The sequence below is a fragment of the Belonocnema kinseyi genome, chromosome 10 (genome assembly GCF_010883055.1).
Source record: "Belonocnema kinseyi isolate 2016_QV_RU_SX_M_011 chromosome 10, B_treatae_v1, whole genome shotgun sequence".
Classification (NCBI taxonomy): domain Eukaryota; kingdom Metazoa; phylum Arthropoda; class Insecta; order Hymenoptera; family Cynipidae; genus Belonocnema; species Belonocnema kinseyi.
Genome location: NC_046666.1, coordinates 64,205,512 through 64,232,932, shown reverse-complemented (window position 1 = coordinate 64,232,932; position 27,421 = coordinate 64,205,512). Strand labels below are relative to the sequence as shown.

At 26.9% G+C, this 27,421-nt stretch overlaps 1 protein-coding gene across 2 annotated transcripts in view; it reads left to right on the top strand.

Moving 5' to 3' along the window:
• LOC117182016 (PR domain zinc finger protein 10-like) overlaps positions 1–25,907 on the top strand; it is a 49,249-nt gene extending 23,342 nt beyond the window's left edge. For both annotated transcript variants that reach the window (XM_033375035.1, XM_033375034.1), the window contains exons 6-13: positions 954–1,157; positions 1,241–1,388; positions 3,934–4,586; positions 9,006–9,270; positions 12,607–12,748; positions 12,839–13,027; positions 15,960–16,151; positions 24,749–25,907. In XM_033375035.1, coding sequence (XP_033230926.1) covers positions 954–1,157; positions 1,241–1,388; positions 3,934–4,586; positions 9,006–9,270; positions 12,607–12,748; positions 12,839–13,027; positions 15,960–16,151; positions 24,749–25,021 — 2,066 coding nt within the window. In that variant the 3' untranslated portion in view covers positions 25,022–25,907. The remainder of the gene's footprint in view (positions 1–953; positions 1,158–1,240; positions 1,389–3,933; positions 4,587–9,005; positions 9,271–12,606; positions 12,749–12,838; positions 13,028–15,959; positions 16,152–24,748) is intronic.
• The last annotated feature ends 1,514 nt before the right edge of the window (positions 25,908–27,421 follow it).

The window sequence follows — 27,421 nt, the reverse complement described above, 5'->3', positions numbered from 1 at the left end:
TCTTTGTTAAAAATTAACTTTTTTGTTGAAAATAATTATACTATCTTGTGAATATCGTGTCTTTTTGGCCTGAAAATTCATCCATTTGATTAAAAATTCTTATTTTTTGATTAAAAGTTTTCTTCGTTGATAATGATCTTTTTGTTTTAAATTAACTTTTTGGTTCAAAGTTCAACTGGCTTCTAAAAAAACCGCCTTTTTGCTTAAAATAGACTTTTTTAATTCAACTATTTGTTTGAAAAATGCATCTTTCTTTGTTGACAATTACAATAATATTTTTGTTGAAAATTCAACTGTCTTAAAAAAAATCGTATTCAACTATTGGGTTGAAGCTTAACCTCCTTTGTTTGAAAATTTGACCATTGGTTGAAAATTCAAATATTTGGCTAAAACTTCAATTACATTGTTAAAAGTTAGTCTCTTTCTTGAAAATTTTCATGAAAAATCGCCATATTTCCCCAGCCTCGAAAACATTTTGGACTCGAGGGTCTGAAATATTTTTAAAAATGTATAATTTCATATTAAAATTATGCAGTCTCGAATTTAAAGCCTTAATTATTGATTAATTTTAAGTTTAAAATGTTAAAAAATCAAAATGAATGTTCCTGAAATTTAAAATTAATGTAAATTAAAAACTTCTCTAGTTTGAAAAAAATACAAGTTGACAAGTTTAGCAGTTCAGAAAGAAATATTTTATTCAAAATATTTGAAGCCGAATGACTGGTTAAAAATTGTTTTAAATGTAAGTTTATTTTGATTGTGCAAAAAATATTTGAAAATCAATGAGAATCATGTACTCTATCCCCCTTTAGAAATAAAATTATTATTTCAGTCATTTAGTGTCTAATGCCGTTGTTTTTTTTCAGTATCTTTAAAAATTTGATGCGACTTTTTCCGAATTATATTGAAAAATATAAATTATTGCCTTAATGCACGTTTCATTTTTTTTGTAGACACTTCAAACTGGATGCGTTTTGTGCGACCAGCTGTAACTTACAAAGAGCAGAATTTAATGATTTGTCAGCAGAACGAAGGAATATTTTTCCTCACCACGAGAGATATACTGCCAAAGGAGGAATTAAAAGCTGGACCCAATCCGGAATACGCAAATAGGAGAAATTTGTCAATTCTTGAACCGAATCCAAAAAACGCAAGCGGTACAATTTGCATATTTTGCTTTGGTCAAATTTTAAAATTTATTTTTGCATTATTTATTATGAAGTCTTATTTTATAATTTAGATTCAAATGGCGATTCATGGCCGTGTTTTGAATGCAATCGCTTCTTCCAGACTTCAGAAAAACTACAAAGTCATATGAACGTTCACGACAATCCGCGAAATGATACGAAAGGAAGAAATAAACGCAGAAAGCTTCACATCACATCAAAGTATGTATTCACAGGGATCACAGTCTTTCCCCTATTTCCCTGCGTTTCCCATTTCATTTTAAATTCCCCCCTTTTCCCCTAGTCTCGAGAAACTGCCCCTTTTCTCTTTAAGTATACAATTATTTATAATATTATATAATTTTTATAATTAAAATTAGAAGCTGAAACATTTGAAAATATATTGCAAATGTGAGAATTGAGGATAGAAGTTTTTATCAAATAAACAATAACAAAATTTTATGTTTCAAGTTCATCAACTACAAAGTTCAATGTTCCAACTTGATTAATTTAAAGCCAAACGTTAAAAATTGCGCACCTTGAATTTCAAATATGTATTCCTTGAATTTACACAAATTAAATATTTTAGGTACTCAGATTTAAACTGTTTTTAATTCGTATGTACGAGCATTGAAGAGTGTAATTTCACATTTACATTCAAAGTATCAATTATAGCTTGCAAATTAACTTTTTTGTTAAAAATTTATATTTGCAGGCTGACAATTCAACTACTTTGTAGAAAATTCGTATTTTTGACTTCAAAATCCAACTGTTTTGTGGAACATTCTATTATTCTTGTCAATATATCAACTATTTCTTTGAAAATTCAACTGTATTTTTAGAGAATTCGCTCCTTTGGCTTGACAATTCCACAATTTGGTTGAAATTTTTTTCTCTTTTTTGACTAAAAAGTCCTTCTTGGTTAAAAATCTAATTTTTTATATTGAGCATTCAATTTTTCTTTGAAAACTCATCTTTTTGGGTTTAACATTGGTCATTTTTTATAGGAAATTCGACTATTTGATTGCAAAATAACTTTTCTGTTGAAAATTCAAATATTCGAGTTAAAAATTCCTCCTTTTGGCTTGAATTTAAATTTAAAATTTCGCATTTTTGTTCAACTATTGTTCCCTTTTAGTTGAAAATTCAACTTTTTTGTTCCAAATTAACTTTTTGGTTTAAATTTATATTTCCAGGCTGACAATGCAACTATTTTGTAGAAAATTCGTCTTTTCGACTCCAAAATTCAACTGTTTTTTCAATATTATATTATTCTTCTCAATATATCAACTATTTGTTTGAAAATTCACATTTTCATTATGAAAACTCTACTTTTTTCTAGAGAATTCGCTCTTTTGGCTTGACAATTCCACAATTTGGTTGAATTTTTTTTTCACTTTCTTGATTAAAAAATCCTTCTTGGTTAAAAATGTATCTTTTTATATTGAGCAGTCAACTTTTCTTTGAAAATTCATCTTTTTGGGTTTAAAATTGGTCATTTTTTTGTAGGAAATTCAACTATTTAATTGAAAAATAACTCCTCTCTTCAAAATTTATATTTTCGAGTTAAAAATTTAACTTTTTCGTAAAGAATTCGTCCTTTTAGCTTGAAGATTCTGCATTTTAGTTGGAATTTTTTGTTTCTGTTGATTGGAAAATCGTTCCTCGTGGAAAATTCAACTTTTTTGTTCAAAATTTGGCTTTTTTGTTTAAACTATTGTTCCTTTTTGGTTGAAAATTCGACTTTTTTGTTCAAAATTAACTTTTTTGGTTAAATTTATATTTTCGGGTTGAAAATTCAACTGCTTTGTAGAAAATTCGTCTTTTTGACTTAAAAATTCAAGTGTTCGGTTGAATATTATATTATTTTGGTCAAATATATCAACTATTTGGATGAAAATTCAGATTTACCGTGTTGAAAATTCAACAGTTTTGTAAATAATTGACCTTTTTAGTTTGCAAATTCCACAATTTTATTGACAGTTTTTTCTCTTTCTTGGCTGAGAAATCATTTTTGTTTGAAAATTTAACTTTTTCGCCCAACATTCGGCTTTTTGAGTTGACATTTCATTTATTTTGGGTGAAGATTCAACTTTTCGTTGAAAATTAATATTTTTTGTTTGAAAATTGTTCGTTTTTATTTGGAAACTTGTCTCTTTGTTTTTATATTAGTTTTTTTGTTGGTGAAACTGCACATTCTCTTGTTGAAAATTGAACTGGTTTTCAGAGAATTCGCCTTTTTGGCTTGAAAACTCTACTCTTTCGTTAAAAATTAATATTTTTTAGCTGAAAATTCAACTATTTGATTAAAAATGACCGGGAATTTTTTTATGTGATTAAAACGGCCACCCTGAATATATTTTGACTTGAAATCGTAAGCGTTCCATATTAAATTTAATATGGTACACTGGTGCAAATTGGTTTGTTTGCAATGTTAATATTAATTATTTAGTATATTGAACATATAATAAACAACTAGCATATATCACACATATTTAACATATATATTTAATATATTTGAGGGTAATCTGCTGCAGCTGTGTTTGCGCAAATGCCAAAAAATGAAAAAACTTCGGGTGTGAATTCGCACTAGTGTACCGTTTGAGGGTTAAAAGTATTTACACCCTATTTTCTTGAAAAACCACTCTATTTCCGTTATTTTGATACCATTTTATTCTGTAAAGTCTCTATTTAAATATTAATTTTAAACCCTAATTATTGTATTTTCTACAATATTGAGTTCCGAAATATATTCTTACTTTTGCAGCAAACTCTTGAAAGTCGTCAACGATCAGGCGGTCCTCTATTCATGTCCACATTGTTCGAAAGTCTTTTCGCGCAGCTACAGTCTAAAACGCCACTTATTGATACATCCGAATGCAAAAGCGGCGCGTTACCAATGTCCAAAATGTGGAGAAAACTTCCTATATCCTCACAATCTCTATCGGCATACAAAAGTTTGTGAAATCGGGAAGTCTAAGGAGCAGGACAAGGATAAGGAAAAGGGAAAAGAGAATTCTGGTCAGAATTCGGCCGATTGGAAATGCACCGCTTGCGGGCTCACTTTTTATAGAGAGTCGCTCTTCAATCTGCACAAACTCGCGCACAGTGTCAGGGGGACGGAAGACTGGTGCAAGTTTGCTGTTTGTCCCGAGTGTGGAGTCAAATTCGAGAAAAAGAACGACCTTGTCAAACATGTGTCGCAGCATGGGAAGTTGGCAGTGAGAAAAGCGGCGAACTCGACTCCATCGGCTGGTTATAAATGCTCAATGTGTTACAAACGTTTTGCCACTAAAGTACGACTGCAACAGCACTGTCTGGTACACGGTGCTGAGGATCAGAAACCACTGCCGTGTAATATTTGCTTGAAGAGGTTCATGAATAACTCTGCACTTTCCTGTCATCTCAAAACTCACAGACGTAAGATTTTTACTACTTTTGAACAACTTTTTAATCTCTTTGGTTGAAAATTCATATTTTCGTGTTGATATTTAACTGTTTTGTAGAAAAATCGTCTTTTTGGATTAAAAATTCGACTCTTTTGTTGATAAACAATCATCATTTTGGTTTGCAAATTCATATCTTTCTATAGAAATTAGATATTTCAACTCAGATCTTTCTTGGTTCAAAATTCTTCTCTTTGGTTAATATATATTTTTTGATGCAATTATATATATGTTATATTTTTTTTTAATTTTTGTTTTTAACTCAAAATGTAACATATATATTTCTTTAATCAACCTTTTTTTATTTGCAAGTTCGCCTTTTTGTAGAAAATTAATTTTCATGGTTTGAAATTTTTCCTTTTTTATATTGACAAAAATTCTACAATTTGATTTAAAATTCCTCTTTTTGTGTTAAAAATTCAGATTTTGGTTTAAAAGTATACGGAAAATGTAACTTTTGCATTTTTGGATGATGATGGATTTTTTTTGGTTGAAAGTTCCAGTATTTCTTTGAAAACTCATATTTTGGTTTGAAAGTATACTGAAAAATTAACGTTTTCATTTTATAGTAAAAATTAGTCTTTTTTATTGGAAAATTCATCTTTCTTTTGTAGAGGACTAATTTTCATGGTTTTAAGTTTCCTTTTTTTTTGTAAAAAATTTAATTCTTTGGTTGAAAATTCATATTTTGGCTCAAAGGATATACTGCAAATTTAACGTTTCGATTTTTGTATGAAAATAAACCTTTTTTATTAGAAAATTTGTATTTTTTCGTAGGACACTAATTTTCAGGATTTGAAACTTCCTTTTTTTTGTAAAAATTCAACTGCTTGATTGAAACATTCTCTTTTTGTTTAAAAATTTTATATTTTGGTTTCAAATTATACAAAAAATTAACGTTTCCATGTTTGGATGAACATGGATCTTTTTCGGTTAAAAGTTTCACTATTTCTTTGAAAATTTATATTTTCGTGTTAACATTCAACTGTTTTGTAAAAATTATGTATTTTTGGTTTAAAAACTGTTGTTGTCAAGTTAAAAAAAAATTTTTGTTGAAAAATCCTTCCTCTTGGTTTGAAAATGTATGTCTTTCTGTAGAAAAAAATCTTTATTGATTAAAAAATGCAACTGCTTGGTTAAAAATGAATCTTTTTTTATTTAAAAGTAAAATCTTTTTTGGTTGAAATATAAACTATTGAGCATACATCTTTTTGGTTCAATCGAACTGTTTTTTATGTAATAATTAAAATTTTCTTTAATTGAAATATCAACTATTACATTTGGCGCTGAGAATTTCTTTTTTTATTAAAAATTGAACTACTTCGTTGAAAAATGAACCCCTGTTATAAATGTTGTTTTCCTTGATGAATATTCATCATTTTAATTTAAAATTCATTCCTGGTTGAAAACTTAATTACTTTGTTGATTTGAAATCATATATTTCGGCCAAAATATCAAAAAAATGTAAACTACATTTTTAATTTTTTTTAAGTTTCATTATTTTAATTTAAATATAATTTCATTCTTTGAAAATGTACCTGTTTTGTTAAAAATTCCACTTTTTAGGTGGAAAATCCAACAACTTGGTTGACTTTTTTTCCTTTTTTGACTGTAAAATCGTTATTGGTTTCAACTATTATGTTAAAATTTCGTCTTTTTGGATGAACTTAACTGTTTTCTAATTAAAATTTTAATATTTTTTTTTGGTCGGCATATCAACTATTATATTTTTGTTGATAAATCTTTTCATCTTATGGAAAATTCGACCACTTAACTGAAAAATGAACTCCTTTGTTAAAAATTCTTTTTTTACTTCTTAAAGATTGAATTCTTGTTGAAATATAATTTAGTTAACCTTAAGTTGAAGTATTCCAGTTTGATATTCATAATCTTTTTGGTTAAAAGTTTAACTATGTTGTTAAAAATCGATATTTTTAAATTGAAAATTGAACTGCTTGGGTAAAAGTTCAACTACTTTGTTAAAAAATGGTGTTTTCCATTAAATTTGTATCTGCTTGCTTGAAAATTTAGCTTCTTTGTTGAAAATGAATGTTTTCAACTGAGAATACAACTTTTTCGTTTTTGATTAAAAATTGACCTTTTTTTATTTGAAAATTCTTTCTTATTGAATATTTGTATTTTTTGGTTAAAAATTCGTCTCTTTGGAATTAAAATAGAACTATTTTGGTAGAAATTTCATCTTTTTGATTGAAATATAAATTATTTAATTTCTTCTTGGGAATTCATTTTTTTGTATATTTAAAGAGGCGTTAAGAATTCTTTGCCGAAAATAGAAGTGAATTAAATGGGAATTATTTCTTAGAAAATGCTTGATTAAAATCCGCAAAAAACTGGAAGACCTTCTTCGTCTCCAAAAATGTACAAAAAATTAGACCTCATAAAGATTCAAAAACTCTCCAAACAAAAAATTTTTTTAAACATTTGGACGAGCAAGGTTAACCAAGCTGCCTATCTATCGATTCAAAAAGAATTATGCGTTTTCAGGATTTCAATACGCTGAACGCAATACGTTAGAGATGCATAATTTTAGTTAAAAATTCTTCTCTTCGGTTGAAAGTATAACTATTTCTTTAAAAAATTGTATTTTTTTAGTAAGTTAATGATTAATTAGTTAATAAACCATAAGAAAATTTAAAAAGTCTACAAAATGAAAATTAAAAGTGTTTTGTTTTTTGAAGGCGGATAACCAAGCTCAAGATTGATCAATTTCGAACTTTTTTCTATAACATTCGCATTTTTTTGTATGAATTTAATCTTTTTTTGTTGAGGATTTAACTAATTTGTTGAAAATTTGTATTTTTTGGATGAATTTAACCTATTTTTGGTTAAAAATGTGTTTTAGTTGAAATATCCGAATTACATTTTTCGTTAAGAATTTATCTTTCTTGATTAAAATTATTTAAAATGTAACTATTTTGTTTAAAATTCATGCATTTCGTTAAAAATTCTATTGGTTTGTTAGTAAGGTATTTTTCTTGGTAGAAACTATTTTCTAGAAAATTCGTCCCTTTTGCTAAAAATATAATCTTTTTTGTTAAAAATGCAACTTTTTGGTCGGTAATTAATCTTTTTTGTTACGGATTGAACTACTTTTTTTGAAAGCCAGTCTATTTCGAGTAAATGCAACTCTTTTTCATAAAAAAAGTATATTTTTGAGTTAAAATAGCAGCAATTATATTTTTCGTTAATAATCCATCGTTCTTCATTGAAAATGTAACAATTTTGTTGAAAAATCATGTATATTGTTGATAATTCGTCTTCTTTGGCAGTAAATTAATCTGCTCTGGTTGAGGATTTAACTATTTTGTTGAAAAAATCGTATTTTTTGAAGAATTCAACATTAGTTCATTTTTTTTTGGTCTTACGAATAAGTTGGAAATAAAAAGACAAGGAATAATCCGAGTCAATATTTTAATTGAAATGAAATTTTTTTTACATTTTGCGGCGTTTCGACCTCAATCTGTGGGTCATCCTCAGGCAAATTGTACCTTATACAACATTGTTATAAAAAAGTTAATTAAAAAAAATTAACATTGTCGTAGAAAAAAATTATTATGAAAACAAAAGTCAATTCACCCTATATACAATTTTAGAACATCAAAAATTGTGGTTCGGCGAAAAAAGATTGAAACAACTTAATATCACTTCCAAATAAATAAGTTTAAATTGGAAAAAAACCTAAAGAAGAAAACAAAAGAGGTTCCCAATAATTGAGGTTACATTTTACACCATTACCTGCTTGTCCGTCGTTTGACCATCGTGGTTCGCTCAAATGTTTTGAAAAATGTAACCTTAATTATTGGGAGCTTCTTTTGTTTTGTAAAGGTTTTTTTCCAATTAAAAATTATTTATTCGGAAAGAGGACTTAGAGATTGAGGTCGAAACGTCGCAAAATGTAAACAAATTTTTAGTTTCAATTAAAATATTGACTCGGATTATTCCTTGTCTTTTTATTTCCAACTTGATCGTAAGGCCAAAAAAATTGAACTAATGTTCATATTAACGTAACTATTTGGATCGATCGGAGAAAGTAATTTTGCTTATTAAGTCTGAGAAGTTTGTTTTAATTTTGATTCAATCCGTTAATTTTGATTCAATCCGTTTTATCTCAAAAAGTCTATTTTTTAGTTGAAATATCGGAAATTACATTTTTCGTTAATAATTTATCTTTCTTCATTGAAAATATAACTATTTTGCTGAAAATGCACGTATTTTGGTTGAAAATTTTGTCTTCTTTGGCAGAAAATTAATCTTCCCCCATCTGATTGTACACCAGATTTCAAAAGTGACCACAACTCCTCGTGATCAATTTTAGATTTAAATTGTGCTGCTTTACTTAAATTCTTCGATGCATTCACAATTGTTTTTACAGAGGAGAAGCAGATGTTTGAATGTCCGATGTGCAAGGAGGTTTTTGACCAAATTTTAATGTTGAAAGACCACGTGGAAACACACCGTGATGAAGATGATACCTTTACCTGTCCGCACTGCCAACGAAATTTTACCAAATATTCCGTTATTCGTAAGCACATCAGAGCGCATCATTGCGAACGGAAGCATAAGTGTACATTTTGTGTGAAACGTTTTCCCACTGTCGATAAATTACGGATGCATTTGTTGCGACACTCCGATCATAGGTGCGTATTTGATATTACATTTTCTTTAATGACTTCCTTTTTTTTATAATTAAATACTTATCACAGGCCTCACAGCCTGGTCCCTATATCCCATATTGTACCCTGTATTCATTTCAGGTCCCTAAAGTTACCCTATTTTCCAGAATTGGTCCTTATGGTACCCTATATGCAAATAATGTAACTTTAAAAAAAAATTTATAATAAGATCAATGCTTCCAAGAGTCAGGAATTTTGAAACAAGTAGAACATTAGAAAATTTTTGTAAGAAGTTACTTTAAAAAATAATTCTGGGCGCATTAGTCATTTTTCTTTCAAAAACCAGGGTGGCGACTCTACCAGCAAAACCTGGAATTTCCAGGGAATTTTTAAATACCTGGAAAAACCTTGAAATGTTAGAACATTTGTTTTTAAAGACAGAGGATTTTTTCGAGTGCCTACATAATTTTTTTAAAATTGCAATATCAAATTGAATAATAATAATTCTTCATTTGTAAAAATAGCTTTATATTAATTTACTGAACTGTTTTGTTGAAAATTTTTTTTTATTGTTTTGTTTGAAATCCATTATTTATTTGGTTCAAAAGTCGTTCTTTTTGGTTGAATTCAATTATTTTTTATTAAAAATTGAAATTCTTTGGCGGAAGTGTCAACTAATACATTCTTTGTTTCAAATTCATCTTTTTGGAGTGAAGATTTAATTACTTGGTTGAGAATTACTCTTTTGTTAAAAATCTTCTTTTTTTTTTAAAGATTCGTGATTTTAATTTAAAATTCATCTCCATGGTTGAAAAATGAAATATTTGGTTGAAAATTCGTTTTTTATTTAGCTGAATATTAATTTTTATAGTAGCAATTTAACTAGTCCAGTTGCAACTTTAAATGTTTTCATGAAACTTGGTTTTTTGGTTGTTTAAGTTTTTTTTGCTAAAAATATAATTATTCAATATTTGGCTGAAAAATCATCTTTTTTAGTTGACAATTTTGACTTTTTTTGGTAGAAATTAATCTTCTGAGTTGAAAATTAATCTTTTTGTTGAAAATTTAATGATTCTAGTTAAAGACTCATTATTTTAGTTGTAAATGTATGTTTTTGGTTTCAAATGCAACTATTCCATGCAACTATTCAATGTATCACTTTGTTTGAAAATTTAATCTTTTTTTTTAAACATTAGTTTCGTTTTTGTTGCAAATGACTTGCGTTTTAACCGAAAAATGTAACTATTCAAAAATTGAAAATTACATCCTTTTTGTGTAAAATTCATTTTTTTTTTTGGCTTAACATTCATTTTTAACTGAAAATTTAATTATTCAAGTGCCCCAGAAATTTTCAATTGATTTCAATAATTTGAAGGGATTTTTAAGATTTTAGGGTATTTTAAAAACTTCTAAAGCATTTTCAACAGCTTTTAATTTGAAATATTTCAGCAAGTTTAGAAAGATTCCAAGGAATTATTCATTAATTTGATTATTTTGCAGGGATTTCAGGGTGTTTGAAGTATTTGAGGATAGCGAGTTTTCTAGAATTTTAGAAGATATTGAACAATTTTGCATGACTTATAAGGTTTGAAGTTTTCGTAGGGATTCAAATATTGGAACAAATTTATAATTCGGCCTGAATTCTTATTAATTTATCCTAAAATGTTTGAGAATCCCCTTACATTGGATGAACTCACTTGAATTCTTTTAAATTTATTGAACTCTACTTTATTCAGAGGATTTAAAAAAAATTTTAATTTGTTTAATTGATGAAATAATGAAAGGATTTGGATTTTTAAACAATATTTTTTCAAATTGCTTGGCTTTTTTAAGAGATTTACAAAATTTCAACAGATTTTAAAAGATTTTAAATATCTTGCGTTATTTTTAAAGATTAAATTTTTTTATTGATATTCAGTAATTTAATGGGATTTCAAAGTATATCAAATGATTTGAAATATTTGTTGAAATTTTAAACGATTCCTAAAATTAGATTTTTTTAAGTTTGAAGTGATTTCCAAGACTTTGAAATATTTTAGGGCAATTTAAGGATTTTCAAGCGATTAAAACAATTTTTAAAGAATTTCGGAAGTTGTGGGTTTCAATAATTTTAACGAATTTTAAAAGAAGTCATGATATTGTAATATAATATCAAGGATTTCAAGAAGTATTGTCAGATTTCGTGTAATATTCACGGGATTTTGTAATATTTTAATGGATTCCAAATTTATTTTATTACAAGAAGTGAGGAATTTCGTAGAGTTTCAAAGATTTCAAGAGATTTTCAAATATTTTTGCAATTCATTTAGAATTTTCCCTGAATTCTTCATAATTTATCCTAAATTATTTTAAGTCTTTAAAACTCATCTTAAATTCTTAAGGAATTTGATCAAATTCTTGTGAATTCTCTTTTATTTTTCTAAATTCATTTCAAACTTATTAAATTCAATGCAATTTTTTATATTTTTGAATTTATTTTAATTCGCTTGATTTTTTATTAATTTTATCAAATTCTTATCAATTGACTTCAGTGACTCTTAATTCACTCAAAATTTTTATGAAATCAATGGAATCTTTTTCAGTTTTTAAATTATTTCCAATTCATTTGGAATTTTTGAAAATTGTTTTGCAATCATTGCTCACTTATTTTTGTTAGAAATTAGTGGGGTTTAAACGATATTAAGAGAATTAACATGGTTTTTTTGGATTCACCCTGAATTCCTAAGTGACTTGAATTTTTTAAAATTTTTATTTAATTGGTCCTGAAGTCCCGTGAATTATGCCAAGCTCATTTAAAAGTTACTGAATTCAATTTAGTTATTTTGATATTTTAAAATTTTTTCAATTTTTTTAAATTTAACTTGAATTATTTGTTTAATCTATCTAGTTTAAGGAGAAAAAGGTTTCATAACAGTTTTTGAAATTTAAAGTAGTTTAAAAAAATCGTTTTTGGAAAAAAATGACTTCTTTCACTCTAAAATTCATAACTTTTTAAGTTTTTGATATTTTTACTTAAAATTTTTACTTGAATACTTCCGAGATATGGCCATTCAAAAATAAATTTAGTCTTATAGTGTTCGTTCCAAAAAAGTTATTTATTCTAAAAAATAAAAACTTCAATTCAGTGAAAAATGAAGCACCGTACTGACATAGAAAAATAAGTTTTCATAACATTTGTTAATCTGGCGCCATATGTTCCATTTTCTTGAATATGGTACGTTTTGTTAAAGCGCAAATAAATATCTGGGTGTAGTACACCCAGTATGCCCTTTAAGAGTTAATCCCATAAGGACTGTGAGGCCTGTTATAATTTAATACTTATCATTATTGCGTGCTTACTCTTATTTGTTTTTAACTCAGGGAATTTCAATGTGCTGTTTGTGGAAAACGCTTCAAGAGGAAGGACAAATTAAAAGAACACGTTACGCGAATGCACAATTCTCAGAGACCTAGTAAAGAACCAACGTCGCCGATTAATCAGGCGAGGAAATTTGTGCCAAAGGTTAATAGAATTCTTATATTTTCAAACTCTTGATTTGCAAATATATTTCTAATTTCAAAACTATATGTAATTGAAATTTCTATTTGGCAGGTTAATCCAACGGAGTATGATCGATTTATCTACAAATGTCATCAGTGTTTAGTTGGTTTCAAAAGAAGAGGAATGCTAGTGAATCACTTGGCGAAAAGACATCCAGATGTACCGCCGGAATCTGTACCTGAACTTAATTTACCGATTTTAAGACAGACGAGGGATTATTACTGCCAGTATTGCGAGAAGGTAGAGCATTTTATTTATATATTTTTTCCACTCATGTTGATGTCTTAGTATTTTTTTTTTTATTTTGTAATTCAAAATTTTTTTACTTTAAAAACTTTCCATTTAAAATTTGGATTTTCAAGCGTACATTTTCAATTTAAAGAATTTTTAAATGCTTTCTTAAAGGCTTGAAAAAATAAAAGCCTTTGATGTTCAAAATTTGAGATAAAAAACATTTTTATTCAATAAATAAATAAATTTTTTTTAATTTACCCTTTACTTTAAGCAACAAAAAGTTAACAAAAACGATTTAACAAAATGATTTTAAACCAATTCAAAAGTTAAGAATTTTCAGATTTTAACGTTAAAACTTAAACAGTTTCAATTTGAAAATCTTAGTCATTAAACAAATGTGAACGTGTGACTGAAAATTTATAAACTATTTTCAATTTCAAAATAACTTCATAATCCTATATTCTTAATTAAAGAATTTCATTAAATTTAAAATATTGTTTCAGTCTAAAATATTTAATTTTTAACCCATTCAATTTTAAATTTTTAATTAAAAAAAAGATTAATTATTGAATATTTAGCAATATTTTAATTTTTATTTACGACAAGTAAATTGAAACCAAATATTTAAAAGTAAAGAATCTTTAACTGAATTTTTTAACATAGAAAACCTGGAATCGTTAAAATTTTGAAGAGCTTTTAAACTTTGAACCTTTCAATTTGAATTGTTTTATTTGAAAAATGCTTAATTTGTGAGTGAAAATTTTAAATTTGGATGTATAATTTACAAATGAACATTTGTAGAAAAAAATTGAGTAATTTCAAGAGATATTTAGGAGTTTTAAAAAGATAAAAAATTATCATGCAAATTTTATAAAGTTCTGTTTTTTTTTAAATATTCTATTAATATAATTTTTCAAGATGAAAAGTTATTTTTGATTTTCCTAGGAATCTTAAGAAAATGTTTTTATTCCTTTGAATCCTTTCACAATTCTTGAAAAGAATCTAATTTTTTGTTTAAACATTAAGTTTGAATCTTTTCAAAACTTCTACATATATCTTAAAATGACTCAAATTTCATCTACAAATAATAAATTTTAAATTGTTATTTATACATCCAAATTGTAAAGAAACTTTCTAAAATTTGCAGGATTTTCCGAAAATTGTAGAAAAAATTCAATTTATTTTGACAGATAATTAGAAGTTCTGAAAAAAATTTCCAACATAATTTGAAACAACTTCTAGATTTCACAAGATTTTGAAATCAAATTTGGAAGCTTTCTAAATTTTAAAGTTTATTGATTGATTTTTCAATTTAGAGCATTGAAAATGATAACGTGGATTTATATTTGTTTATATTGAAAAATGCTAGTACCTTCAATTTTATACACGTGAATTATTGAGCATTTTAATACAAAACTTTTTAATTAAAAACTTTTAAATTTCAATTTTAAATTTTCAAAATTTAACAGCTCCACTTGGAGTGCTTTCATTTAAAGCTCAGTTTTTATTTCCTCAAGTGGAAAATTTTATAGCTTTAGCGTTCCATTTTTTAAATTTCATTGACCGTGAAAAATGTTTGCGAAGCGGGAAAAAATCGGGAAATGACTGCGAATTTATTTTGTCGAATAAAGCAGCCACCCTGAAACCTTAAAATCAGGGAAAAGTCAAGGATTTGAAAAAAATCTTTCAAGTCAGGGAATTTTTAAAAGAGGCACGTTTAATAACTGTAAAAGATTATGGATTGGAAATTCTTAAATTTAAATAAAAAATTGTTTCATTTATTTATAAAATATTGTATGTTAAAATGTTACTAAATTAAGATTCTGGTCTTTGAATATTAATGGCCAGGGAAAAATTGGGGAATTTTGAAAATGAAGTTTTGCGGCTACTCTGATATAATATTCTTGTTAATAATCTATTGCCTCGTATTTCTATTTTTTTTCTGCATTTGCTTCCTCCGTACGATTATATTTTTAGCTCAAAATTTTATTATTTGGTTAAAAATTCAATCATTTTGTTAAAAAGTCACCCTTTTTGGTAGAAAATTAACTTTTTGCTAAAAATTCAACTGAAATCTTAACTTAAAATTAAAATTTTCCATTCTTGATTGAAAATTCATCTATAATTGTAGAAAATTTACTTTTTGTTGGAAATTCTTGTTTTGGTGTTGAAAATTCTACTAATTTTTTGAAGTTTCATTCTTGGTTTAAAAATTAATCTGTCTTATTAAAAATTTTACCTTTTTTTTTATCAAGAGCCAACTGCTTGGTTGAGGAATTATTAATTTTGTTAAAAATTCGTCTTTTTTCCATCAGTTTCCTCTGTTTTTTATTTAAAATTAAAGTCTTTTTTTGTTAATGTATTTATATATCTACTATTTGATTATTCGTTTAAACCCAATCTTTTTTTGGTATTGATTGAAGGTTAAATTGTTTTGTTTAAAAAGTTTTTTCTGGTTGAATGTTCGTCACTCTGGTTAAAAATGTAACTATTTTGTTAAAAATTAAATTATTTTGAGCTTGAAATTAATTTTTTTTAAAATTAAATTGTAATTTTTCTAATTTTTGTGGAAATTTTAACTATAATGGTAGAAAATTAACTTTTGGTTGAAAAGTCATGTTTTGACGTTGAACATTCTACTGAAATCTTTCTTCACCGGAAATTCAACTTTTTTTTGTTGAAAATTTGTCATTTTGCTTTCAATTCAACTGTTTTTTATTTTAAATTAATTTTTGTGATAGAAAGTTCATCACTAAGGTTCGAAATTTCGCTATTTTTTTTAAATTCGACTTTTTTATATTAAAATTATCTATTTTAACTTTTAATGTAACTTTAACATTTTTTGTTGAAAACTGGTTTTTTTATTGTTGTAGAAACCCAATTTTCTTGGCTTGCAAAGTTTGTATGCTAAGCCTTAAAACTATTCTTCTGTTTTAAGGTTTACAAGAGCAGTAGCAAGCGCAAAGCACACATTATGAAAAATCATCCTGGCGCTGCGTTGCCGCCAAGTAACCGCCACAAAGAAACGGACATTCCAGGCCTGCCCAATTCTACTTTTAGTCAAACCGTAGGAAGTATTACGACAACTCCTCAGGGTTGTCAATGGTGTCACAAGCAATATGCTAGTAAGGTTAGTATCAAAATTACTCGTAGTGTCAGGGTGTCTATTTTTCTTGGAAAAACCTGGAGGAAACGTCTGAATATTTTTTTAAATTCAGGGAATTTTGTGTCGAGAGCGTTCGGATTTTTTTTCAAATTGCCTTATGAAATGAAATCACAATGATTCTTCATCCATAAAAGTAACTTTATATATTACTGTATTTAATTATTTCCTTTAAACTTTGTTTTTTGTTTTTTTTTTCGAAACTAATTGTTTTAACTTGAAATTTAACTATTCCATTTTTGATTAAAAATTGATCGTTTTTAGTTGAACGTTCGAATATCGGTTTGAAAATTCGTTTTTTTTAGCAGGAAATTAATTTTCTTGTTTAAAAATTAAATTTTTTGCGTTAAAATTTATCAATTTTGAATTAAAATTAAATTACTTGGTTGAAAGTTAAACTCTCGTTTAAAATTAATTCTTTTGGTTAAAGATACATGACTTTAATTTATAATTCACTTCTGGTTGAAAAATGTACTACTTTGTTAAAAATTCTTTTTTTCTTTGGCTGATTATTAATTTTTGTACTGAAAATTTAACCATTTCAGTTGAAACTTGAACTATTTTGTTGATAATTTGTTTCTTTGCTGTTGAAAATTATTATTTTTTTAACTGAAAGCGTAATTATTCAAGTTAAATATTCCATAATTTTAGTTAAAAATTCATATCTTTGACGAACATTAATTTTTTTACTAGAAATTTAACTATTCAATTTTTTGTTGGAAAATGATCTTTTTTAGTTAAAAATTCGTATGTTTTTCTAGAGGTTAATCTTCTTGTCGGAAAATTAATCATTTTAATTAAATATTTAATCATTCTACTTGAAGAGTCATAATTATTTATTAGAAAAGTCATCTTTTTGACTTGAAATTCAACTATTTCAGTTTGTAGATTCATAATTTTTGTTTAAAAATTCATCACTTTGTTTGAAAATGTTACTATTTTTGCTAAAAACTGTAGATCTAAAGCTTCAATTTTTGGTTGGTAATTGATATTTTTTAGTTAAAAATTCATGTAATTAGTTGAACATTCGTATTTTTTAGTAGAAATTAATCTTCTTGGTTCAAAATTCGAGAATTCATCTTTTTGGTTGAAAATAAAAATACTTGTTTCAAAGTTGAACTCTTTTCTAAAAAATTCATCTTTTTGGTTTAAAATTGTTCTGTTGCAGTTGATAATTCAACATTTTAGTTGAAAATTTATCCCTGTTTAAATTTTTATGGTTTGTTTTTGTGCAAAATTCATTTTTTGATCAAAAAATTTAACTATTCCCTTTTTCATTGAAAATTGATCTTTATTAGTTCAAAATTAATCTTTTTGGTTAATAATTCAATCATTTCAGTTAAATATTCATGATTTTATTCGATAATTCATTTTTTTTTTTTTTGAAAATAAACTACTTGGTTTAAAGCTTAACACTTTTTTTAAAAAATCATAATTTTAGTTGAAAACTCATCACTGGTTAATTTATTTTTTGTGGAAAATTAATTTTTTATCAAAAAATTTAACTATTCCTTTTTTCATAGAAAATTAGTCTTTTTTAACTCAAAATTCAACTGCTTGGTTGAAAGTTTATCTATCATGTAGAAAATGTAATATTTTTACTTGAAAAGTTAGGAATTTGAAGCATTTTAAATTACTTCTCCTTTCATAAAGTAACTTTAACAAATTTAAAAAAAACAGTTAAATATTTAAGTTTAAATATGAATAGAACTATTTTTTCGCATTTAGATATTCACTAGGACTGAAAAAAACTATTATTCAAATTCGTAGACTTTTGAGAGAAATTGTTATGTTTTTAGTATTATAAAAATTTATTTAATCCATGATGCATATATTCAAGAATATCTTACAATATAATTTATCAAAGCTTTCTAAATTAAACGTGTACATTAAATCCCTAGAATCTGAAAAAACTTATTTATAATAAACTCGCTATATACTATGAAAAATTATACCTGAAAGAAACTTTAGGTGCTGGAAAAAAATTTGGAATTATCAGGGAAATTTTTCCAGGCTTTGAGTAGGCACCCTGAATATTAATCACTTCATAATAAAATTTGGTATTTAATTTATATATTCAATCAGTCCTCACAGACCTCCATTTTCAAGATTTTGTTCCTATAGTATCCTTTTTTCAGTCGGTAACATATTTTTTTAATTTTAATTATTGTCTTTTAAGCCCAACAAAAATTATGGAAATTAAGTTTTCACTATGCCATGGATATTTCGTTAAAATTTAGAAACTCAGCAGTTCAAATTCAGATGATTATTTCCCAAGTATTCGCTTATAATGCGAATTTCTTCAATATTTGGCCTTACAAATTAGATCCTTATAGTGTAGATTCGTGATCAAGTAAAAAAATCCTCAAATGGTTTGAAGTAAGAAATGATGAATTTAATGGCATTTAAAATATCATATTAAGAAAGTATTAAATTGATAATTTCTTACTTAACACGATTTGAGAAATTTATTGATTTTTATTAAAAACTTACAATAAGGATGTGAATTGGTAAGGTCTAGTATTGTCAAGCTAATAATAATCTCAATTTGAACTTTCGAGATTCAAAATTTTTAATTATACTAAAAATAAGAATGAAAAAATAAGGTTGTTATTAAATATTTATTAGTTCATTGTTTTTAACGAAAAATTTGAAACAAAATAAAAAAGGCCGCATGTTTTATAAGTAATCTTTTTTTTATTTGAAATAAAATTAGCTTCCTTGGACATTTTTTTTAATATCTCAGAACTTTTTCGTGATAGAAATACAGTAGGAAAAAAAGCAAAAAAAGAGATCAACTCAAAAAAGTTAATTTTCAAACTATGCTGTTCATCTATTTTACATTTTTTTTACTTCTTTACTTTTTTTCTAATAAAAGATTTTTCAAATCTACTTAAAAACTAGTCTTTATCTTTGTGTAATCTTCGAACATTTTTTGAAACCTTTGTCAATTTTTTTTAGAAATATTCTGAAATATTTTGAAATTTTTGAAAGCCCTAACCTGCTTAAAAGGTTTTTAATTAAACGAAAAATTAATACTTATACCTATAAAAATCTACTATCTATAATAACTTCTTAATTAGCACAACTTTTATTTAAAAAATGTACTCTATAATAAGTGTGAAAAAGTACCCTTTGTATTGAGGGGTTGATTACTCTTGAAATCTGGTGTACAAGTCTTCGTGAAATCTTTGAATACTAGTAAAATCTTCGTAAAATTTTTGAAATCCTTGAGATATTAATAAAATTTGTATAAAATCTTTATACAAAATTTTAATGTCTTCTTAAATCCTTGTGAAATTTTTAATATCGTCGGACATATTTTGAATTATTTTTAAATCATTTGAAATCCAAGGAATATTTCTTTAATCGTCTTGTTAAATCTTTGTGAAATATGTATTTTGAAATTTTTTAACTATTTGTGAAATCTAAAAACTATTTTTGAAATCTTTTAAGTCTTTTTAAAATGATGGAAATCTCTGTGGCCAGAGGCCACTGGACCGGAAATTTTATAAGACCGGGAAAACTGGGAAATGACAGTGAATTTATTTTTTCGCTAGGAGTTTTAAAATTTTTTAGAAAACAATGTGTCCAAGTTTGATTTCAACCATTTTTTTTATACAATTAGTTGAATTGTTATGTTTTTCAATTATGATATTCAGTTTACAGTGCGTGATTCGAAAAAGTTTCACTTAAAAATTTACCATTTTTGATTTTAACTTTTTAGGGTATATTTTGTATTTAAAGAATTTTAAAATGCAGTTTTAAGGACGCAAAAAATTAAAAATTAGAAGCAAGTGAAATCGACAATTTATAATTAAAAACATTTTTAGTTGATTAATTCTGAATATACATTCTAATCATTTTTTTTTAGTTGAACTGTACATTGAGGATTCATAAGGGAATACTAATTTATTTTACAAGACGATTCGATGTCAGTTCAAAATTAAAGAATTTCGCGATTTTAACGTTAAAGATTAAACTGTTTCAATTGGAATATCTTAGTGTTTGAACAACTGTAAACGCCCGATTGAAACTTTATAAACTATTTACATTTTTTTAATTAATTTCAAAACATATTCATACGTTAAAATATTGTTTAAGACTAAAATTTGAAATCTTTTAATTAAGACAAGGGACAACTGCTTAATATTTAGACATTTTTGACTGTTCATTAAAAATAAGTAATCATAAATGAAATTTTCAAAACTAAAATTTTACCATTACATTTTTAATTATTCTGTTTAAAAATTTAATTTTCAAGTAAAATTGTTAAATTTTGATGTATTATAAATATTGAATACCTATTATTATTAATAGACAAAATTCGAGTAAGTTCAGAAGGTACTTAGAAGGCCTGAAAAGTTTAAAAATTAATTAAAAATTTGAAATGATTTTAAATAATTTAAAGGAAGTGTGTACGTAGACCGAAAAAATGTTGATATTCATACCGAAATTTCGGTGCAAATAGCCCATGCCCCCATTTAAAAAAAATGATTTGTACAGGTTTTGAACCAAAAATTTTGAAGATTTAAAATTTTCATTTGGAAAAATTAATTTAAAAAGAATATTTAAAAGGATTTAAAAAGATTTTCAAAAATTTAAAAAATGAATCTGGAAGATTTTAAGGAAACATTTTTAGTTTTGCAAGAGTTTTAAAAAATGCTGGGAAAAGTTTTAGGAAGAATTCGAATCGAGTTTTTTAGAAGTTCTGAAAATATTTTTAAATTTGAAACAATGTAAAACAACATGTAAATGTTTCAAGCTTTTTAAATAAAATTTGTAAACTTTTTAAGGATTAAAACTATTTAAATTAAAATAATTTAATTTTTAACTTAAAAAGTGTTCAGTTTATAACAAAAATGTAATCGTTCAAATATTTAATATTTCTAGCTTAAAATTGCTTAAAATTATTTGTAGTTCATTTTTTATGACTTCAAACGAAAAAATGTTTAGCTTTAGAGTTAGAATTTTTAAATTTGATTGGCCGTGAAAAATGTTAGTGAACCGGGAAATGATCCGGAGTTTTTTATGTGGTTAAAACTGCCACCCTGAACCATTAAAAATTGGTATGAAATATTTTTGGAGTCTGAATTTTTCTGAAATATTTTGAAATCTTTCTAATCTTGTGAAATCTGTCAAATCTTTGAAGCCATGCTAAGCTCTTTCAAATTTTTTTTAAATCTCTGAAATATTTGAAATCTTTAAATCTGATGTACACTCAAAAATCGAGTAGTCAACTCCGCGCTTTATACTCTTCAAATAACAAAATTATATTAATTTATGATGTATTCCCCACGATTATGTATGACCATACCCATCTTTCTGGTAGCTTATCAATTCATTCCTTTGTCAAATTTGGCTGCTTAGTTTAGAAGAAATTTTCAACAGCCTGAATGACTTGCGCTTCAGAATTAAAAGTTTTGTGAGAAACAGAAAAGATGGTAATCTGTCCTTTTCTGTTTCTTATCAAACGTTTTGAATGAAAAAACTTACAATTCTGAAGAGCAAGTCAGTCAGGCTATCGAAAATTTCTTTCAATCCAAACCAGGCAAATTTCATAAGAAAGGAATTGATAAGAGATAATAGATCAATATCATTTTGTTATTCAAAGAAATAGGGTGGCCGCTGGACCAGGAAACCGGGAATTTTCTGAGATTGGGAAATGACAGTGAATTTATTCCTTGACCGGGAATTTTACGAATTTTCAGAAGAAAAATTTGCCCAAGTTGATTTCAACTGTTTTGTAAATAATCAAAATATAAAAAACTGAACAATAATTGATTTGACAAAACGATTCTAAATCTGTTCAATATTGGAGAATTTCCAGATTGTTGTAACTGTTTGAATTCGAAAGTCTTAATACGAATTGAGATTAATGTAATATCATTTATTCAGATAATTTTATTTTTAAATAACAATTTTAATGATTTATCAATAAAATATTTTTAATTCAAAGTTTTAGGTCTTCCTTTGTGTTATTTTTGATATCAAATTGAATGAATAAATTTATTAATATATTATTTTTATTAGTTTTCTTAGCCATTAAAAATTTCACTGTTCATTTAATACGAGTAACTTGAACACAAATATATATATATATATATATAAATAAACAATTTAAAACTGAATCGTTTTACATAGAAAACTTTGAATCTGTAGAATTTCGAAGAGCTTTTTACTCTTAACGTTACAATTTGAATCGTTCTGTTTAAAAAATGTTTAATTTGTGAGTGAAATTGTTCGATTTTGACGTATAAATAGCAATTCAACACTTATTATTTTCAAACAAAATTTGAGTAATTTCAAGAGATATTTCGTAGTTTTGAAAATATTCAAAATTCATTAAAAACTTGAAATTTCTTCAAGTAATTGAAAAGAAGTGGGTTAAGATTTTTGTATAAAACGTCTAAACACATTTTATAATTAACCGAATTTATCCTACAACTTTTGGAAAATCCTTCAAATTAAAAAAAAAAATCCTTAAAATCTTCCAGGTTCTGTTTTGATCGTTTTGGAAATCTCTCTTTAAATCTTTTTAAAGGACCCCGCACTAAAAGTATGGGAAAATGGCTTTAGATAGATTTAGCTGAAACTTTGTAATTTTTAAGGTTATAAGTGCCGAATGAAATATCCGTAAAAAAAATCCAAAAAAATGGACAGTTTTAGCGCTTTGCGACGCTAAGCGCTCAAGATCAGTGAATAAAACAAATTACAACAGGTTTTGTTACAAAAGCGATGTCAACATAGAAATCACGGTTCAGATCGTGGTCTGTCATATTTTCGCCTACACCGTTGACTCATATAGCGCGCTTCTCAAGACTATCAAACGCTAAGCGCCCAAGATTTTAACTTGACTAATTAATCACTTCTTTAAAGGCAGAAATGGTACCCAAAGTAACATTAGTAACTAGTGCGCACATACCGATAATAACATTCTACCCTTCGCAAGAGGGTTGAACGCTAAGCGCTCAAGATCAGCGAATAAAACCAATCCTAGTAACTTAAGCGACAAAAGCGATGTATGAGTCCACGGTGTAGGCGAAAATATGACAGACCACGGTCTGTACCGTGATTTCTATGTTGACATCGCTTTTGTAACTAAATCTATTGTAATTCGTTCTATTCACCGATCATGAGCGCTTAGCGTTCGGCGCTCTTGAGAACAGTACAATGTAATTATCGGAATGTACGCACTAGTTACTAATGTAACTTTGGGTACCATTTCTGCCTTTAAAAAAGTGATGAATTAGTCAAGTTAAAATCTTGGGCGCTTAGCGTTTGTTTGTTTTGAGAAGCGCGCTATATGAGTCAACGGTGTAGGCGAAAATATGAAAGACCACGATCTGATTTACGGATATTTCATCCGGCACTTATAACCTTAAAAATTACAAAGTTTAAGCTAAATCCACCGCAAGCCATTTTCCCATACATTTAGTGCGGGGTCCTTTCTGTTAGAATAATTTTTCAAAATGAAAAATCATTTTCAATTTTCCTATGAATCTTAAGAAAATTTTTTTATTCTTTTCAAGCCTTTCACAATTCTTAAAAAGTTTCTAAATTTTTTGGTTGAAATATGCAAAAATCTGCATTTTGTTTTAAATTCGGCTGTGGGTATTTGCACTAAAATTTCGGTACGAATAGCCCAATTTTTTCGGGTCACAAACTTCGTGTAAATGATTTGATATCATTTCAAGTTCTAAATTTAATTTTAATATTTTTTAAACTTCTAAATATCTCTTAAGATTACTCTAATTTTTTCTACAAATAATAAGTTTCCTATTGTTATTTATGAATACAAATTTTAAGGATTTTTTTTAATTTGCAGGATTTTCTAAAAGTTGTAGGAAAATTTCAATTCATTTAAAAATATATTTAAACGTTTCGAAAAAATTTCAACAATAATTTTAAATTTGTAAAAATGTAAAAACACTTCTAGATTTCTCAATGTTTTGAAATAATTTTAAAAATTTTTTGAAGGATGCTTAAACTATTTAAAACGAAAATAATTTAATTTCTAATTTAAAAAAATGTTAATTTAAAAAAAAAATTATTTTCAATTTTTCAATTTGTCTAGCTTAAAATTACTTTAAAAATTTATTATTGAGAATTTTTAAAGTTCATACTTGATTCTTTAATTTATAGTATTGAAAATATTAAAGTGGATTTATTTTTGGAATTTAATCTGAATCTTTGAACTCTATAATTTATAAAAGATCTAATATTTGCAGTTTATCTGCATTTAATTTTAAAAAATTCAATTGAAAAGTGTTAGTACTTTCCATTTCATACGTGTAAATTTAATTTGTTGTTTATTGCTTTAAATAGATAAGTCTTTAGCATAGAGTTCGATTTTTTACATTTCATTGACCGTGAATAATGTTTTCAAACCGGGAAATGACCGGGAATTTTTTTCTTCGATTAAAACGGCCACCCTGAGGAGAGCAAAATAAATATCTGATAAAAACAACGGAAGTTATTTATGACTCAACTTAATATTATAATAATAAAAAACCTAATAATATCAATTCGAGTTCCTTTGCTCATATCTTTTTACTTAACAGGCCAAGCTACTGCAGCACCAGCGTAAGAAACACCCCACCCTCATGGAACCAGCGGATCAGGTTCCTAGGCCGCGAAATCGGCCATCTCACAATCAAACCCAACAGCTAGTGTTGAGCGACATCAATTTCATAATGACAGACAGCGTCTCGGCCTGCGACGTAGATGAGTTTACAAAACCCAGGATCTTTAAAATATCCGACGATGTGGACCTAATCAGTGGTGGGCTGGAGTCGGTAGGTCAGCAATACGTGCGAATGCGCGACATACGTTGAAGGGACGCCCGACTGTCCCGCGACGCGGGTTTAAAAAGATTTCTCGAGATATGAATCTCTTGGCTTTTGTGCACAGCACGAAACGAAAGCTGTGCTTTTCGCTGCCGTTACCATCTTGTAAGACGCAGACCAGGGCGAAAGAATCAGCGAAAGCTCTCCGTCTATGAAGCATTTGGAACGCGCAGCTTGTTGGCGCCGACGCGAAACGTTCGGTGCTCACCCTGAACTGGGTGCCACCTCTTTAATCGTATGTTCGACGTCTATAAGACGACGTCCTTGGAAGTAGTGAAATTTGTCGAAGTGGAGCGGAGTCTCCTGCTCTAAAAAAAAATGTGTTCCCTTCCATTGAGGCGCACGAAACCTTAAGTCCGCAGCAACGTTTCACAAAATCTTGGGAGTACACCCTATAAAAAAATCTAAGAAAGAATTGTTCAGAAAAATCGAATCGACTATTAGATTTTCGCAACCAGCATCGTTTTTTTTCCGGCAATCCGGAAACTAATTAAAGAATTTAATTAGATTTCAGCTTCACGCTTCTGAATAAATGAATTCCTGCCTACAATTCAATGTCAGTTTGTAGCAAAGCTTCTACCTACTTGGAAGTTTTTCAATGTAGAGGTTCATTTCACAGAATTAGTTCCACATGAGAAGATGTTGAGTGGGGGAAAAAAGGTCGGTGGAAGGTCAATTTGAAGGAAAGAAAGTTACCAATGACGTGTGTATTCGCCGAAATTATAAGATTTATTTTACACGTAGTATGTACACGTTATTATACACGTCTGGAGTGCAGAGCGTCGCACGTCTGCTAATCCGTGTCGAGCAAACGGACAAGAATATTGTAACGATCGCATGAATAAAGTTACTTTACGATGTGTTTAGTCAACTAGATGCTCTTGGCTATTCATTCCTTTATATTAAGTTTCCTTGTTCGGATTAAGAATAATCTGATAATTCTATAACGAAAAGTTACAGAGAAGTCCGTACTTATAATTGGACACAGCAACAAATTGTTTAAATTGAAGTTGGAAATTTACAGATAGCGATCAAAAATTATTCTTATTGAATTAGATTGTAATAGAGTCATTTCGTGATTATTTAATAGATTTCGTTTGAATTTTTAGCTCTGGCTTTCAGCGTGCCTTATTTGCAGGATTGTATGTAATTACAAATACAGTTTTGAGCCGGTTATATTACTTTGAGAACGGTAACGAAAATGAGAATATTACCGAGAATATAACCGAGAAATAAATTCTCTGAGAATTCATGAGAACCTCAGAATTTGCTTTAATTCACAGAAAAGTGCATTTTTCTTCAAATTTTTGGTTGAAAATTCACCTCTTTATTTGTAAGTTTGTCTATTTTAGTTTAAAGTTTACCGGCATTAGCAGAAATTAAATCTTTTTTTGATAAAAATGCAACTATTTGGTAGAGAATTTAACTATTTTGTTAAAAATTTATCCTTTTTGGTTAAAAAAAATCGTCTTTTTGGATTGAAAATTCAACTTATTTCGTAAAAACTTATTATTTATTTTTTTATTTTTTTGTTACAAAAATTTAATTTTTGATGTTACTGAGTTAAGTGGAATCTTTTTTTGGATGAAAACTCAACTATTTTTGTAATAAAAAATTCTTCTGCTTTAAGATAAATTTCATATTCTTTGATAAAAATGCAACTATTTGTTAGAGAATTCCAGAATTTTGTTTAAAAGTCCTGTTTGGTTAAAAATTCGTCTTTTTCGATTGAAAATTCAATTTTCTTAGTAGAAAATTATTTCTTGTTAAAAAATTCAGTTCGATCGTGAAAACTCGACCACAATCTTTTTCAACAGAAAATTCAACTATTTTTTTGAAAATTTATCTTTTTGATTTAAAACTCCATCTGTTATAGAAGAAATTTCATTTTTTGTATGAAAATGCAACTTTTTGGGTAAAAATCGTTCTTTTTTGCTTGATAATTCAACTAATTTGTTTAAAACATTTGGTTAAATCGCCTTGCTAAGAAATCATTTTTTTTTGTTAAAGATTAATATTCTAAGTTGAAAAGTTACCTCGTTGGTTAAAAGTTTAATTATCTTGTTATAAATCAATCTTTTTTAATTGAAAATTCAACTACTTGGGTCAAAATTAAATTACATTCTGAATTTTTTTTATTGGAGTCTGATTGAAAATTTAAATGTTTAGTGGAAAATAGCTCTTTTTTTGTTTGTTTAGAATTCGTTTTTAACAGAAAATGAAACTTTTCCATTTTTTAAGATTGATATTTTTTAGTTGAAAATTCGCGTTTTTTTTGTTGTACAAAAATTCTTTTTTAGTTTGAAATTACCTTTTTTTTGCATAAAAATGCATCAGTTTCGTGAAAAATTAAGTTTTTGTTGAACAGTCATATTTTTTCTTTGAAAA